General features: G+C 46.1%; 1 protein-coding gene across 1 annotated transcript in view; it reads right to left on the minus strand.

Moving 5' to 3' along the window:
* The window catches only part of HIPK2 (homeodomain interacting protein kinase 2), a 143,385-nt gene that overhangs the window by 25,261 nt on the left and 102,964 nt on the right, over positions 1–15,160 (minus strand). The window contains exons 10-11 of the mRNA XM_010854943.1: positions 13,134–13,313; positions 9,248–9,529 (exon numbers count right to left, since the gene is read on the minus strand). Coding sequence (XP_010853245.1) covers positions 9,248–9,529; positions 13,134–13,313 — 462 coding nt within the window. The remainder of the gene's footprint in view (positions 1–9,247; positions 9,530–13,133; positions 13,314–15,160) is intronic.

Consider the following 15,160-nt stretch of genomic DNA (forward strand, 5'->3'; position numbering starts at 1 on the left):
AATAGGGCTTCCCCGGTGGCTCAGATGGCAAAGAATCTGCCTCCAATGCAGGAGACATGGGTTTGATCCCTGGTCAGGAAGATCCACTGGAGAAGGAAATGGCCACCCATTCCAGTATTCTTGCCTGGAAAATCCCATGGACAGATGAGCCTGGAAGGCTACACAGTTCATGGAGTCACAAAGAGTCAGACACGACTGAGGGACTAACACACAAATAGAAAACGGGCAAATTAAACACACACACACCCCACCCCACTAATTCTGGCCAAGCTGTAACCGAACTCAAGGTGGACATACTTGGAATTCTTTACTCAAGTTTAGAAATTGCAGAGAAGCTTCAGCTCAATACGAGTTAAGAATTTTCTGACAACTGGAATTATCTGAACAGACAGTGGGCCAATTTGTGAACCAGTGAGCTTCCTGTCACAAGAGGATGGCTTTCTGGCAAGAGTCTTATAAAGCCGACAGCTGATCTAGATGACCCCTCAGAACTAACAAGTGCTGAGTCTTTCCACCAAAGGGGTAGAGGAATTCTGCGTGTCATTTTCTTGATATCTATCAGGAGTGTGGGATAAAACCTCTGAGCTCTTCAGGGATTCCTCCCTTTTTTTGGAGCTGGAAGTCCCCATGCCTGACGAGCAGACAGGTACAACACAGTCTGATGCTGATATACCTACGTTTTTGGGTTTACATGTGACAGGTTTGGAAGAGGTGAATTAATTTGATAGCTCTGTTTCTAATATCTTCTATTGTTAGAATCTCTGTGCTCTACTTGATGTACTATGCAGATTAAAGAACAAAAGGGAAGCTGTTAAATGAGTCAATTTAAAAATGAGCACGCATTTGACACGATGACTACGGATTCTTTTAGCTCCTACATGTCGATTCTGCTGGGATTCATCCCACGACACTGTCTAATTATTATTGATAGCTTATCAATCCCATTACAAACTGGTTAATGGAAGTGAGACAGACAGTGACAAGAGCAGAATGAGAAATCCTTGCTTAAATGGCCTCGACAGAACATCACTTCTGAATAAAGAACAAAGCTGCCAGAGTTCACGACTGCACTGTGTTGTCATGGCAGTAGACGATTTTCATCATTTTCAAGTGATGAAACAAGGAGCTAAGAAGCAAAGAAATCAGCCCCAGTGGAGAACACATGGCTGGAGAATCAGACACATTCTGCGACCCCTTCTCTGTAGGACCCTACCTGGAATATGCTTCTGATTTCCATTTGCCGGTCAATTCCATCCTGCAAGACCAGAGTCAAAACTCATCTCCACCAATGAACTTTCCATGCCATAAGCAACACTATATGTGAAATGACATTGATTACTGAATATAGATAATGTTTACTGAATGCACAACTACTATTCAAAATCCTTTACATGTTTTATCCCCTTGAATCCTCACAGCCAGACTATGAGGTGGAGAAAATTATAACTTCCATTTTGAGAACAGGAAAATGTTGGGTGCTTTAGGTCACTTGGATGTTCAAGGTCACATAGCTGGTTGGGGACAGAGCTGGGCTGGAACCAAGCGTGAGCATTCTTCTTCTGCTCCTTTTTCTTTTTGTGACTGAGTGTGGTCTTAGTTTATTCAAAACTTTATTTTATTGTGGTAAGAATATGCAACATGAGATCTACTTTCTTAAAATTTTAAGTATACAATATGGTATCAGTGACGCTATATAGCAGATCTCTGAAGCTTATTCATTGTAACTGAGATTTATGCCTGTTGATTAGTGACTGCCCATGTCCCCCTACTCACAGCCCCTGACAACCGAGATTTAATTCTTTGATTTTGTGAATTAGACTATTTTACATAGCTCATGTATGAGGTCGCATACTGCACACTTTCCTTCTTTTTAAGGCTGAACAGCACCCCACTGTATGCACAGGTCACCTTTTTTTATCCATTCATCTGATGGACACTTAGGCTGCTTCTACATCTTGGCTACTGTGACTGATGCTGCAGTCAACACGGGAGTGTAGGTATCTCTTTGAGGTTCTAATTTTAATTCTTTTGGATAAACACTCAGAAGTGGGCCTGCTAGATCACATGGCAGTTCTATTTTTCACTTTTTGGTTGTGCCCCACAGAACGTGGGATCTTACTTCTCTGACCGGGGATCGAGCCTGCACCTCCTGCATTGGAAGCATGGAGTCTTAACCACTGGACTACTGAGAAGTCCCTATTTTTAATTTTTGTGAGGAACCTCCATACTGTTTTCCATAATAGCTGCACCAACTTATATTCCCACCAGCAGTGTCCAAGAGTTCCAATGTCTCCACTTCCTCCATCAACAATGATCAGCTTTTGTCTTTTTGGTAACAGCCATCCTGCCATGTGTGAGGTGATACCACACCATGGTTTTGCTTCGCATTTCCCAGATTATGAGTGAGGCTGAGCACTCTTCATATGGCTGCTGGTACATCTTCTTTTAAGTAAACTCTGTCCAAATCCTTAGCACACTTTTAAATTTGGTTTCTGTTTTTTTTTTTTTTTTCTGTTGGGTTGTCCAGAGCCTGCACTCCCTCTTCATCACCAGCTACACAGCTCCTCCTACCCATGAGCACTGAGAATGTAAGGCAACTGAGAGTCCTCCTTCAGGTTCCACCAGGGGCCGAGTCGGCGACAGTGGCATGGGACGTGGGACTGTTCACACGGACAGCCGCCCCAGCTGATGGAGATGACAGCTGCTGGCCCGGCCACCTGCATGGGGGTGTGAACTGTTCACTGTGCTGTTCCCACTCCCTTTCTACCCAACCAGAAAGAAATGGCCAACAGCCTTTGACTAGCCTGTCACGTGAGTGGAGGGGCTGGGGTCCAATGCCACCAGGCCAGCATGCTCCTTCCAATGTATCACATGGCCTTCGATTTAAAGAAAGCTGAGCACTGAAGAATTGATGCTTTTGAACTGTGGTGTTGGAGAGGATTCTTGAGAGTCCCTTGGACAGCAAGGAGATCCAACCAGTCAATCCTAAAGGAAATCAGTCCTGAATATTCACTGGAAGGATTGATGCTGAAGCTGAAACTCCAATAGTTTGGCCACCTGATGTGAAGAACTGCCTCACTGGAAAAGAACCTGATGCTGGGAAAGATTGAAGGCAGGAGGAGAAGGGGATGACAGAGGATGAGATGGTTGGATGGCATCACTGACTTGATGGACATAAGTTTGAGTAAGCCCTGGGAGCTGGTGATGGACAGGGAAGCCTGGTGTGCAGTCCATGGGGTCGCAAAGAGTCGGACATGACTGAGTGACTGAAATGACTGAGGACCAAAAAAAAAAAAAACCTCTACATTTTAAATTTGGTGCATACATTCCATTTGAGTTACATTATCCATATATATATATATATATATATATTTCTCAATATGGACTGTACCTTGCCAGGCTCCTCTGTCTATGGGATTCTCCAGGTAAGAATACTGGAGTGGGTTGCCATTTCCTTCTCCAGGGGATCGATCTTTCTGACCCAGGGATCAAAACCCACATCTTTTATGTCTCCTGCACCAACAGGTGGGTTCTTTACCATTAGCGCCACCTGGGAAGCCCCAAGATACGCATATACACGTCACCATTATGATCACTTTAAACTTGACTACCTTCTGGAGAAATCTGAAACGGGGTCTGGAAGGAGCCAGGGGTGGCCCTGGTCCCCAGGCATCACGCATAGTAGCCGGTGTTCACTCTGCCCCCGCCTTCCACATGCCTGCAGGCCTCTCCTGATCACGCTGGGTCCGCCCCCCGGGCATGGCTCTGCCCCGTGCTTTCCAAGCCGCTCCGGCCCTCCTCCCTCTGCCCTGTGGAAGGCAGGCAGGACAGCAGGTGGTCGCTACACGTCAGCAACGGCTTTGTAACACGGGGAAGTGTAGGACTGGCAGCTGGGGACAGCCGGGTGCAGTATCTTCTCTTCAAGATGCAGTCTTTTCATAAAGTGCAGCCCTTAACCATTGGGGTGTTCTGAATGAAGCCCAGGAAAGAGGAGCCACGGGGTACTCTCCTCAAAACTCACCTCTCCCGGGAAGAGTCAGGTGATGGAAACTGGTTCACTGGATTTAACTTAACACCGCAAAATAACAAGCCCTCCAAATGACACTGCGTGCTGGGTTCCTTTGCTTCTTTCCTCAAGCCTGGCTCTGATGCCACCAGCACAGCACGAAGTTGGCCTGAGTGGGTGTGTGCGCTTTCCCCCGTTAACTGGATGTTAATTCTTCAGGCCGTCTTTTGGGCAGCAGCACATCAGCTTCCTGACTGTGACTTTTCTATAGTAATTTATCTGGATTTTCAATTTAGTGTCAAAAAGAACATTGGGGGGGTGGTGTCACACTTTTGGGGGATAAACAGTTTCAGAATGACCCCTAAAATCCTTAGGGATAATGATGAATCAATCTCCTAGGGAAGTTCACATTTTGGTCAGATTAGCTGTAACACTCAGCATCACTTGCAAAGTGATGCAGGATACAGTGGTGCCCTGATGACCTTGGTAAATGAACCCCATCTACCAGAAATAGATAATTGAATGAGCAGATAAATGAATGAATAATGGAGACCAGGCAAAATGATTTCTAATGGATCAGCTGAAATGAGCCACTCTGGTCACACACTCTGGAAGCCTGTATGATGTAGCCCCATGGCCCCTAAAAGACAGCTTCAGCACAAGACAAGGTTGGCAGAAAGGTCTGAATAATAAGACGGGCACCCATAAACTTTCTCCAAGGGAATTTCAAGGGAGAAAACATGGCTTATTCAGCACATGCAGAGAGTCAGCTGTTCCTCTCATCAAAATCATTTATGTGTATTTAAAGTAATTCTGGTTCTACTACCTAATCCTGGGGAATCCAAAAAATATATCTGTTTTCTATCTTTACACAAACAACTCTAACCATGACCACAGAGCCCCCTCATCCAACATGGAAAAAGAGGAGGCTACTGGGTCTTGCCTGGCCTGCTCGATTTTTCAAACCTTCTCAAAGAAATGAGAACAGGTGAATTCTGCCTGGCCTGCTGCTAGAGCAGCTGCACTCAACCAATGCCTGGCCTGAGTCAGGGCTCAGTGAACATGCCCTGGACTCCCCACTGCCCTGGCCTGGTGCCCTGCACACAGCAGGTGAGACCATGGGTGTGGGCATGGTTATGGTCAGAGGAGGCTGAGGACATAATTTATAATGTGTTGAATTAATGACTAAGGAGAAATAAATTATTTTTGCCAGTAATTAAGATTACCATTTTCTCACTGTCACAAAACCTGAATCCCAATTCTGCTACTTGGAACCTTTGCCAGTCTGGGTCACTTATTTTTCTCAGACCTCAGTTTCTTCATCTATTAAATGGGACTACAACTACCAGCCTTGTGTCATCTCATCAAATGATGCAGAGACAGTGCAGGTGAAAACTCCTGGGGGATGTCTGTTATAACACCCTTCCTGTCTGGTTCACTCGCCCCCAGCCTGCCCCTCACACTCTGGAGTCCTTCTTATAAGCAGGAGCTGTCGAGTGTCCATCTGCTCTGGCAGCTAACAGTCCCACATGCTGGGGGTCGGGAACGATAATTTTGCCTTGGCATTCCCCTGAAAATTCTAGACAATGTCACCTGGTCCTGGAGATTTACTGACACGCTTGCGCTTTTGTGCTCAGTGGCTAACTCATGTCTGACTCTTTTCAACCCCATGGACTATAGCCCACCAGGCTCATCTGTCCATGTCATTTCCCAGGCAAGAACACTGGAGTGGGTTGCCATTTCCTCCTCTAGGGGATCTTCCTGCCCCAGGGATCAAACCTGCATCTCCCTCGTCTCCTGCATTGGCAGGTGGATTCTTTACCACTGAGCTACCAAGGACTACTTGTCTTAGGTCGGCTTTAAAAGTCGCTGCCACGTGATCCCATGCTCACCATCCCTGTGAGCATCACAGGAACCCCCAACCCCCCTCCCTCAACTCTCCAGAGGCTGTGATGAGGCTGAGGGGAAGCCATCGGCATTTGAGGCAGGGTTACAGGGCTAGTACTGGGGCTGAGCCGCAAATAGGAAATGAGGTCAGAACACAGAAGAGCAGAATCAAGTTGCTCACAGCTGGGAGAAATTAGGTTTGGGAATGAGGACGGTGAGGGTCAAGGAGGGACGCGTCCACGGTTCACACTGGAGCCCTGGCGGGTAGAGAAGCTTCCAGTCCGAGGGCAACCAGGCGGCTCCCCAGTGGCCTGCCCTGGGGGCATGTCCCATCCTTGTTCTCCCAGAACTGATGCTTTCTTGGGAGCTCCTCAGCATCTCCTTGGAAAGCTGGCCACGCCCACCTAAGGGGAGATTCCCCCCAAATCCCCCTTTCCATGCTGAAATCCCTTTCGTCCCGACCTCCCACTTTCTCTTATCAGCGAACCCCACCTGTTCTTGATCCCCCTCTGCCCACCTAAGGCTCTGCCCACCTGTGAGGCTCTGCCCACCACTTATCTCACTGGAATTTGCAGTCTCACCTCCTCTACCCATTGTCTAAGCATATCAGGACCACTGACCTTGAAAAGCCCCCTCTCCCCTATTTCCTCAAGCTATTCCCCCTTTGAATCCCTACAGTTCTCTGCTAGTTTTTAGGGGCCTGGTAACCTGTTTTGTATTATGAAGATTTGTACGTGTCTTATCTTGCTTATTACCCTGCAAACCTCCTGAGGACAGAGACTGTCTACCTTATTTATGCAGCACCTGCGGTTCCGAGCATAATATCTTACCAGTGGGGCCAATAAATATTTACCCTGTTAAATTTTATGATAGTCTGATTTCTAAGAATGAGTACTTGTATTTCTCCCTATCTTTTTCCTCATTACAAAATGCAGTCACATTAATGTGGTCACATTACATGATGGTTTCTCTATAAATAAAATAGCTACCGGTTTCTGTTTTATCCTCCTCAGGTTCCAATACCCTCTCCTACCTTCCTGGGTCCTCAAATGTTTCTTCAAGGCAACAGTTATTTGATCTCTCTGGAAAACACTATTTTCTCATTCTGTGAGCTTCCCATCACACCTGTGGACAGGTGACACCTTTCTGGGTTTCGCTCTGGCCTCAGACTGCAGCCTCCCATGTTTGACGGAATGTCTCTGTGCATCTTGTTACCCTGGGCAGGAGGCAGGCCTGCATCTTCCATGTTATGAATCTCCGGTACTCAGCAGTCCACTGTCACTCACTATCTCTGGTTGTCACACTCGCACCTGCCCATCGGCCCCTTCCCTGCCCTCCCCTAAGTCGTGACTCATCGACACCAAGGTCCTCCCATGCTGCCACATGCTTCCGCTCTGTTCTTTCTGGGCCCTGGGGCTGCTGCAGAGGCAGCCTGTACTTCCGGCTTGCTCTGTGCTCTCGGCCCTGGCAGCGGCATGATGGGTGGAGAGATGGTTTGCTCATCCTCCTTCCCCTCAGATCCACTATTCGGTTCTCTCCTGAGCACATATGTTGAGATTCCGTGTCAATTCAAATGTTAAAATGATATTCCAATCTAGTCAACTGTCAGATTTTAAAATTGCCTTTTTCCACTTGTGGCAAAGGGCCCTGTGAGGTTGCCTGTCCTTCTTATGCCTGATGCCACAGATGTGTGGGCACACTGCTCCAGGCCAGGGCCCGGGCTGTGGCTGGGAGGAGCCTTTCCCTTTGGGAAGTGACTGGGGGGCACGGGCCATGGACTCAGCTTGGGACTGTTCTCCTAAGGAAACAAAGGAAACTGAGTCTCCAAAGGAAACTGAGGCCAGCTCTGGAACAGGCAGGCTGGGAGGGAGGCACTACGCCCCAGCCCTCAGCTCCTCGGCCCCTCTGCCACCTGACCCAATGCCAGGACAGAAATGCTCCATCACATGCTTCTCTGAGACACACTGAACTGAGCTAGGCCATTAAAGAGGACACTGGAATGAGCGCTACACAAGCCTTCTCATGAAAAGACAAGATGCTGAGCTCATTATAAAGGTGGGAAGGGAATACCCCATGCAGCTAGGAATAGTTGTAGTGATAATGTTTTAATCAGTCCATCTGTACATCGTGCAATGATTTCAAAGGTAAGAATTTATTATCTAATCAAAAGGATTTGTGATTATAATCAGTGACATTGTATCCAATTAGGAATTAATAATTTGGGCCTAAATGTGAATGTTATCTTCACATTGGGTCACAGGATGTGCTCTGACTGGCAGGCCTCCCTTCCCGAGTCCTGGGTCCCAATGGGAAGAGCCAGCAGGATGGGAGATTTCAGATTCAGATTGTGAGATTTCAGATCTACAAGGTCCCGAGGCCCAGGGATGCTAAGGGCCAGAGGACCAACTGTTTGGAGGGAAAAGTTCCAGGGGACCATTAGACAGCTCAAACTCACACCAAACTCTGTTTCAGTCTGGCTGGCAAGTATAGGAAAGAGCCTCTGGCACCAGGCTTAACAGTCTTGCAAATATAATAAATATTTCTTCCCTCTCCCCCAGAAGCATACAGCGAGTGAAATGAGTTCTTACTACTTTGGGAATAAACAGTAATGTTCTCTGGGTAAAAGGCCACGTGGCAGTTTGAAAGACTGGGTTAATCAGACACAGGGAAATTTCTGATTAGTTGGACAATTACCTCAAATTCTGAGCACCGAGGCAATGTTTGAGAAACAGCCTGACCAACTGGGAATACGTTCAATAGCCCGAGGCAGAGATTTTTTTAGCTTATGAGGGCTGAAATACAACGGCACTCTGTGCCTGACTTTCATGGTCTCACGTCCCCCAAATGTAGAGGGCCTATAACTATTTTTTAAGACCAAATTGACTCAAAATTATTTTGGGCTTTCAATAATTATAGAAATCTGTTTGAAAAGTAGAAAGTGAAGCGTCATTCAGTTATGTCCAACTCTTTGCAACCCCATGGACTGTAGCCCATGAGGCTCCTCTGTCCATGGGGATTCTCTAGGCAAGAATACTGGAGTGGGTTGCCATTCCCTTCTCCAGGGGCTCTTCCCAACCCAGGGATCAAATGGAGGTCTTCTGCTTTGCAGGCGGCTTCTTTACCATCTGAGCCACCTGAGAAGCCCAAATCTATTGGACGATCCCCTGAAGTCACTTTAGGGCTCCAGGACATGGCAAGGCCAGGATTCAGGGGCCAGGAGAGAAGGATGGATCATCACTTTGGATGACGGGGAAGTGGTCCAGGCCCACCACCGACTATCTCTGGGTGAGCCGGCCATGCACCGTGCACCCCGACTCTGCTCCTTCCTGGTGTCTGAAGGCATCACGGCCTCACCTGGTGGGGGCGTGCTTCTGCTCCTCCTCCTCGTCCGTGTCACTGCTGATGGTGATGACGCTGACCGTGGGGCTGGGGGTGTCGGGGATGACAATCGTCTGCCGCTGCCGCTCCCTGGTGGTGCTGGAGGCCCCGTCACCCCAGCCGCACGTGACGGACGAGCTGCAGGCGGGGCTGCTGTGCACCAGGGCGCAGCGCGGAGGCGTGTTCTCCTTGACGCGCTTGGACCGCTGCGGGGAGCTGACGGCCTGAGAGGAGGACACCTCACAGGTGGAGACGTTTCTGGAACGACAAAGCCACACCACGCTCATGGAGAAGGTCAGGGCCGCCAGGTCCTTGCAAGAAGCCCAACTGTCTAGAAACACCAGCATGGCCAAATTGAGAGGACCACAGGCAGGAAGGCCAAGGGTCTATAAACGGAGGAAACAGGCTGCAAGTGTCAGACATTTTTCTCTCTCTCCCTTAAGCGGCAGGAGGAAACAAACTACAAGTGTCAGAATTTTTTCTCTTAAAATTCTGTGTTGCCATGACAACACCTAGTTCCACCTGAACTTAACTTTTCTCAAACCTTGAGCTAACCAACGCATTTTTCTTATGGAAGTGTTTTTCTTAAGTTATGTTAATGAAACTATGTGTTTGCTTTGGAATTTGCCTTTCTTCAAAATGGTTCCACCTAAGACTAACTTTTGGCTGATAACAGCTCAACCAACCAGTATCCATATCAATTGTTTTATGGCTGGGGATGACACACCTCCTGCCATCCCATCTCAAAAATGCATATTGTGGGAGAGGGGCCTGGTGAAACTCCCTCAGGCTTGAGGGGTCTCTATCTGATTAATAGCTTTCTAACAGACAGAAAACAGCTTGCCAAAACTAGCATGGGGGCCACTCCTCCTCCCCCTTCTGATGTCTGTGTCAGAAGCTTTCTCTGTCCGTTTTTTATACTTTAATAAAACTCTGCTTTATGAAAGCTCTTGAGTGCTCAAGCCTGGTCCCTGGTCCTGAAGTTATATCTTCTTTGGAGATCACGAATCCGACACCAATCATCGTAAGCTCTCCATAAATCGGAGAGAGGACCAGCACACTCGGGCTTAACCAGACTGCAGAGGCAGTGGCCTGTGGGACTTTCTTTCAATTGCTACACAGATAGGGCAGCATCCTGGCTTCTCTGGGCTCTACCCGCTGAGGGACAAAGTGGGTAGCCAGGGCTCTCAGGAGAGGACAGAGGACCATGCCCAAGGACTGGGCCGGTCTTGCGGTGGGGGCAGATTTCAGGGGTGTCTGCCCCAACGCAGCCCCCTGCCTTCAGGGTCAAAGCCCAACTACGTAAGTTCAATCTCGTCATCCTCCCCAGTGTACTGAGTTAGGTCTTGTTTTGGAGGGAGGTGGAAGAAAAGATATTTGCACATAAAGCTTTCATTTCCTTGCTCACGGCTGGTTTACCACTGATTCAATGACCACACTCATTTCCTAAGACTTCCTGGAGCTAAAAGATCTAAGGTTAAAGTGTAGCTTTGCCTCCTTCCTCCTCTGGGAAAAGGACATAACTATAAAAGTATCTGTGCGGGTATAATTTTTCAAAAATTAATTTTTCTGGGGACTTAATGAGCGGTCTAGTGGTTAAGACTCTGCCTTCTAATGCAGGGCACATGGGTTCAATCCACGGTTGGGGAACTAAGATTCCACGTGCCTCGCAGTGCAACCAGAAACAAACCCAAAGAAAATCCTGGATTTTGACACATGAGCCTCACAGGAAGCTTATCAGTCTGTTTCAATCGTAATGAAAAACCAGGAAAAATGCAAAACAAAAATGTATGCTTAAGGGACCTGTAACTCTTGATTTTGATCAACTAGAAATTAACTTATCAAAAAGCCAATGTAGTTTCTGGTAACTTTAGAGAAAGAAGACCTTACCTTTCCCTTCCCCATCAACTGTTGATGACCTTGGTTGTATCTATACAATGAGACCAAAGCCAGCCTATAATGAAACTTAAGAGTGTGATATGTCCTTAGAGATTCTAGCACCTTCTAGCTAAAGGGAAGGTAATTAGATGAAAATAATTCCATAAAGGTAGGTCTATTTAATTTTCTATTTAGTCGGTATCACATGTTGCTTGTTCCTTTTGGGGGGCTCCTAATAAGAAGTTTCACTGATAAAATTGTTCTATTATTTGTACTTACCAGAAAACTTAATATTTGTTATTACTAACATGGTACAATTTTGAGATTAAGTTTTTACTACTCGAGCAGTTAAAATATGTCTACTTGGCATTTTTAAAGAAAACTATGCCTGATCGTACCGCCTGCCAAAGGGGAGAGCCTTCTGGTTTTTCCAATTGTTTTGCCTAAGGCATTGGTCTTAAAAATAGGCAAACCCATAATTTTCACCATAGTCCCACTGATCTTGAAATGCACTGGCAGTGAGCCTTCTAAAGCCAGCTGGGTGGTAAGAAGGCCACAAAGAGGGACTTACCAACAGGTCAGAGGCTAAGGGTTCTTCTTGCCCCTACCTGGCCAGAGTGAGCACACAGAGGCTAAGCTCAAGCCAGACCAGGGTTCTGGCGACCACCCACCAGACTGAGCATGACAGCACGTGAGGACTGAGACAGGGGCCTCTGGGGCCACCCAATCTAACACAGACATGGGTGTTCTATCACAGAGCTGTCAAACAAAAGCATTCTGGAAGCCTGCCACTGATCTGACATGAATTTCCCTAAGCTGTCAGAAACCACCAAATAAGAATCTTGTTCAGGAAGGATGACAACTTCAGGAAGTCAGCTCTTGGATTAGTTTTCAAATGAAAAAAAATGAAAAGAGGCAGATCTAATTTCTGGCATCTTGCTATCCAAGGAAGTATAAAAAATTCACTAGATATTTCATGTATTACTTTACTTCTCTTGATTAACCTATTCCAAATAAACAATTAGGGACCGCCAAGCCACCGGAGAGAGATGTAGGAACAATTTTACAGCCATACAATTTTGATCTCGATTTTTTTGTTTGTTAGGAAATCTCTATTTTTTTAAGTAAGGTATATTGAGGTATCAATTGTTTGATGAGTTTTGACAAATGTACAGTCATGTAATTCCCATCACAATGCAGATACAGACATTTGTTATCACCTTGAAAAGTTCCCTCTAGTCCTTAGCAGCTCCTGATCTGATCTGTCTCTATAGTTTTGTTGCTGTTCAGTTGCTCAGTTGTATCTGACTCTTTGTGACCCATGGACTGCAGCACACCAGGTTTCCCTGTCCTTCACTATCTCCCAGAGCTTGTTCAAATTCATGTCCATTGACTCGGTGATTGTCACCCAACCATCTCAACCTCTGTCTTTTTCTCCTCCTGCCTTTAATCTTTCCCAGCAACCTTCAATCTACACACTCCATAGTTTTACCTTTTCCAAAATACCATATAAAATGAACAAAAGGACACGGCCTTTGGTCAATCTTAATTTTTTTTTAAGAGTTCATGGAGATGAAACTGGATTTAGAGGAAATGGGAAAGATCATTGTTCTTCTGGTAGTGTCTGTGATTAACCAAAGTTACTGCTTATATTTTAGCAAATAGCTGAATGAGTTAAATTTCTGACATTAGACTCAAATAAAACACATTTCTCTACTACTTCTAAAAAAAAGTTATGGTTTCAAAAATGCATCTTCAGAGGGCAGTCTGAGTGTTTTCTAGATAAGTGGAAGGGGAGAGAATCACTCAAGACGGGAACACGGAACACTGTGGTTTGAGGGCCCCACCCTAGGGTGCTGGTAGGGCCAGCACTCACATAGACCTCAAGATGAGTGCCTCCTTCAAAATCCCATTCCAGGGACCCAGATCTTTAACTTCCAATCTCCTTGAAGTTTTCTTTCTCTAACACTTCTTACACACCTACCTCGCAGAGGACTGGTGTTGCTTATTCTTCCGGGAAGAGGTGGTGCTGGTAGGTTGCTGCCGCATCACGTGGGCCACGCCCACATTTAAGGGTTGAGCTGCTGGAAGGGTCACATGACCAGTCAACAACGCAGGCTGCTGCATGATGGGATTGTAATGGCTGCCATGAGCATGCGTGTTCCTGAAAGGGAGATGGGAAAACACATTCTTTGATGGTTTAATAGAAACAGAGCTCCTTTAGAAGATAAAGTTCCCTCCCGCCCATTAAAAGTCAAATTAAAATCAAAAGGTAGTCCTCACACCGAGGAGAGAGTTGTTGAAGAGATGAGCCTTCCCAGGTGACTTCATTGAGTGTCTCTGGTGTAGGAATGTTTAAGTGGCGTGGACACAATTTGTTCGTGAGTAAGAAAGGGCACATTTCAAGTGGGGAGAATGCCAAGTAGGCGGACTCAGCTTAAGTTCTGGGGAGAGGAAATAAATATTCCCTTCTGCTCTTCAAGACCCTAAATAGCTAACTGGGCTGTGTATTTTATTTTATAATTTAAAAAGTGCCTTCAATGGGTTGTTCCACTCTGTGAGGTAGGCAGGATATCTTAGTAATACCGTTTTGTAAATGAGAATATCAGTTATGTGAAAAACAAACTTTGAAGTCTGGTAGGTATGTCTTTCTGGCATTAGGAAGTGCTAACATTCTTTAGAATTCTCTCAGCAGTTAGCACAATGTTCAGGAATGTAACAGCTGATCAGTGAGTTACATGCTTTCTGAATGAACAATTAGATTAACTGAAGGTTGACTAGACATGTATAGAGTTTGGTACTAAGTGAAAATTAGTAACAGACACATGTTGATAGAAATATTTGTAGCCATAATCCTGAAAATGGGTTATGTGAGATCTGGGTTGTATGGTGCTGTTAGGCTTATTCCCACAGAAATATTAAGAGTGATGATGAATTTAGAGAGTTGCCCATAAAAACCCATTTGCTGCTGCTGCTGCTAAGTCGCTTCAGTCGTGTCCAACTCTGTGTGACCCCATAGACAGCAGCCCACCCGGCTCCCCCATCCCTGGGATTCTCCAGGTAAGAACACTGGAGTGGGTTTCCATCCAGAAGCCCTTTCCTTCTCCAGTGCATGAAAGTGAAAAGTGAAAGTGAAGTCGCTCAGTCATGTCCGACTCTTAGCGACCCCATGGACTATAGCCCACCAGGCTCCTCCATCCATGGGATTTTCCAGGCTAGAGTTCTGGAGTGGGGTGCCATCGCCTTCTCCGAAAAACCCATTTAATACATGGTAAAATGAAGAGCTATAGGAGAGTTCATAGGAATTTTTAAAATATTATGAAATTTAGGAAAAAAGTTGAACACAAAGAAAAGAAGCAGGGAGACACTTTTGTAGAGATCCTGATAGTCTTTTGGACATTTAAGTGAACTTTAAAAACTGATGTTATAGCTCCTTTACTTTGTTGCTATTTCTTCTACAGACATGGCATTTTTCCCTTTGACATAGGTCTAGCACTAGCCATGATTCCAGATGTTCTCTGGGCTACATATGAAATGGAGAAGAGACTGAAAAGAAACTGTTGGCTTTAGGTCTCTCCTGTGGTAACCAGGTAAGAGATGAGGAGGGATGAGAGATAAGAAGATGTGCATGAATGAGTTAAGAATGTCAGTATCTCTGAAATTAAATAAGCTGTAAATGCTGAGAGACAAAGGAAAATGGAAGTACAGCATATGTGTGGTCTTCTGGGAGAAAAAGGGGTAAGGAAAAAAACAAGTGGTCAAACAGCTTTCCACTTGGTTGCTGCTGCTAATGAGCTGGAGAGGGAAGGTGGTCTTGCTGAGCGTTCATGCTGTGAACGGGGGAAGGGCAGATAACAGATTTATTGCTGCCTGTCATGGATCAGGGGCTGGAATGAAGTGAAATGTTATTCACTCAGTCGTGTCCAACTCTGCGACCCCATGGACTATAACCCGCCAGGCTCCTCTGTCTGTGGGATTCTCCAGGCAAGAACACTGGAGTGGGCAGCCATT

This window comes from Bison bison, unplaced genomic scaffold (genome assembly GCF_000754665.1).
Source record: "Bison bison bison isolate TAMUID 2011002044 unplaced genomic scaffold, Bison_UMD1.0 scf7180017864352, whole genome shotgun sequence".
NCBI classification, from domain to species: domain Eukaryota; kingdom Metazoa; phylum Chordata; class Mammalia; order Artiodactyla; family Bovidae; genus Bison; species Bison bison.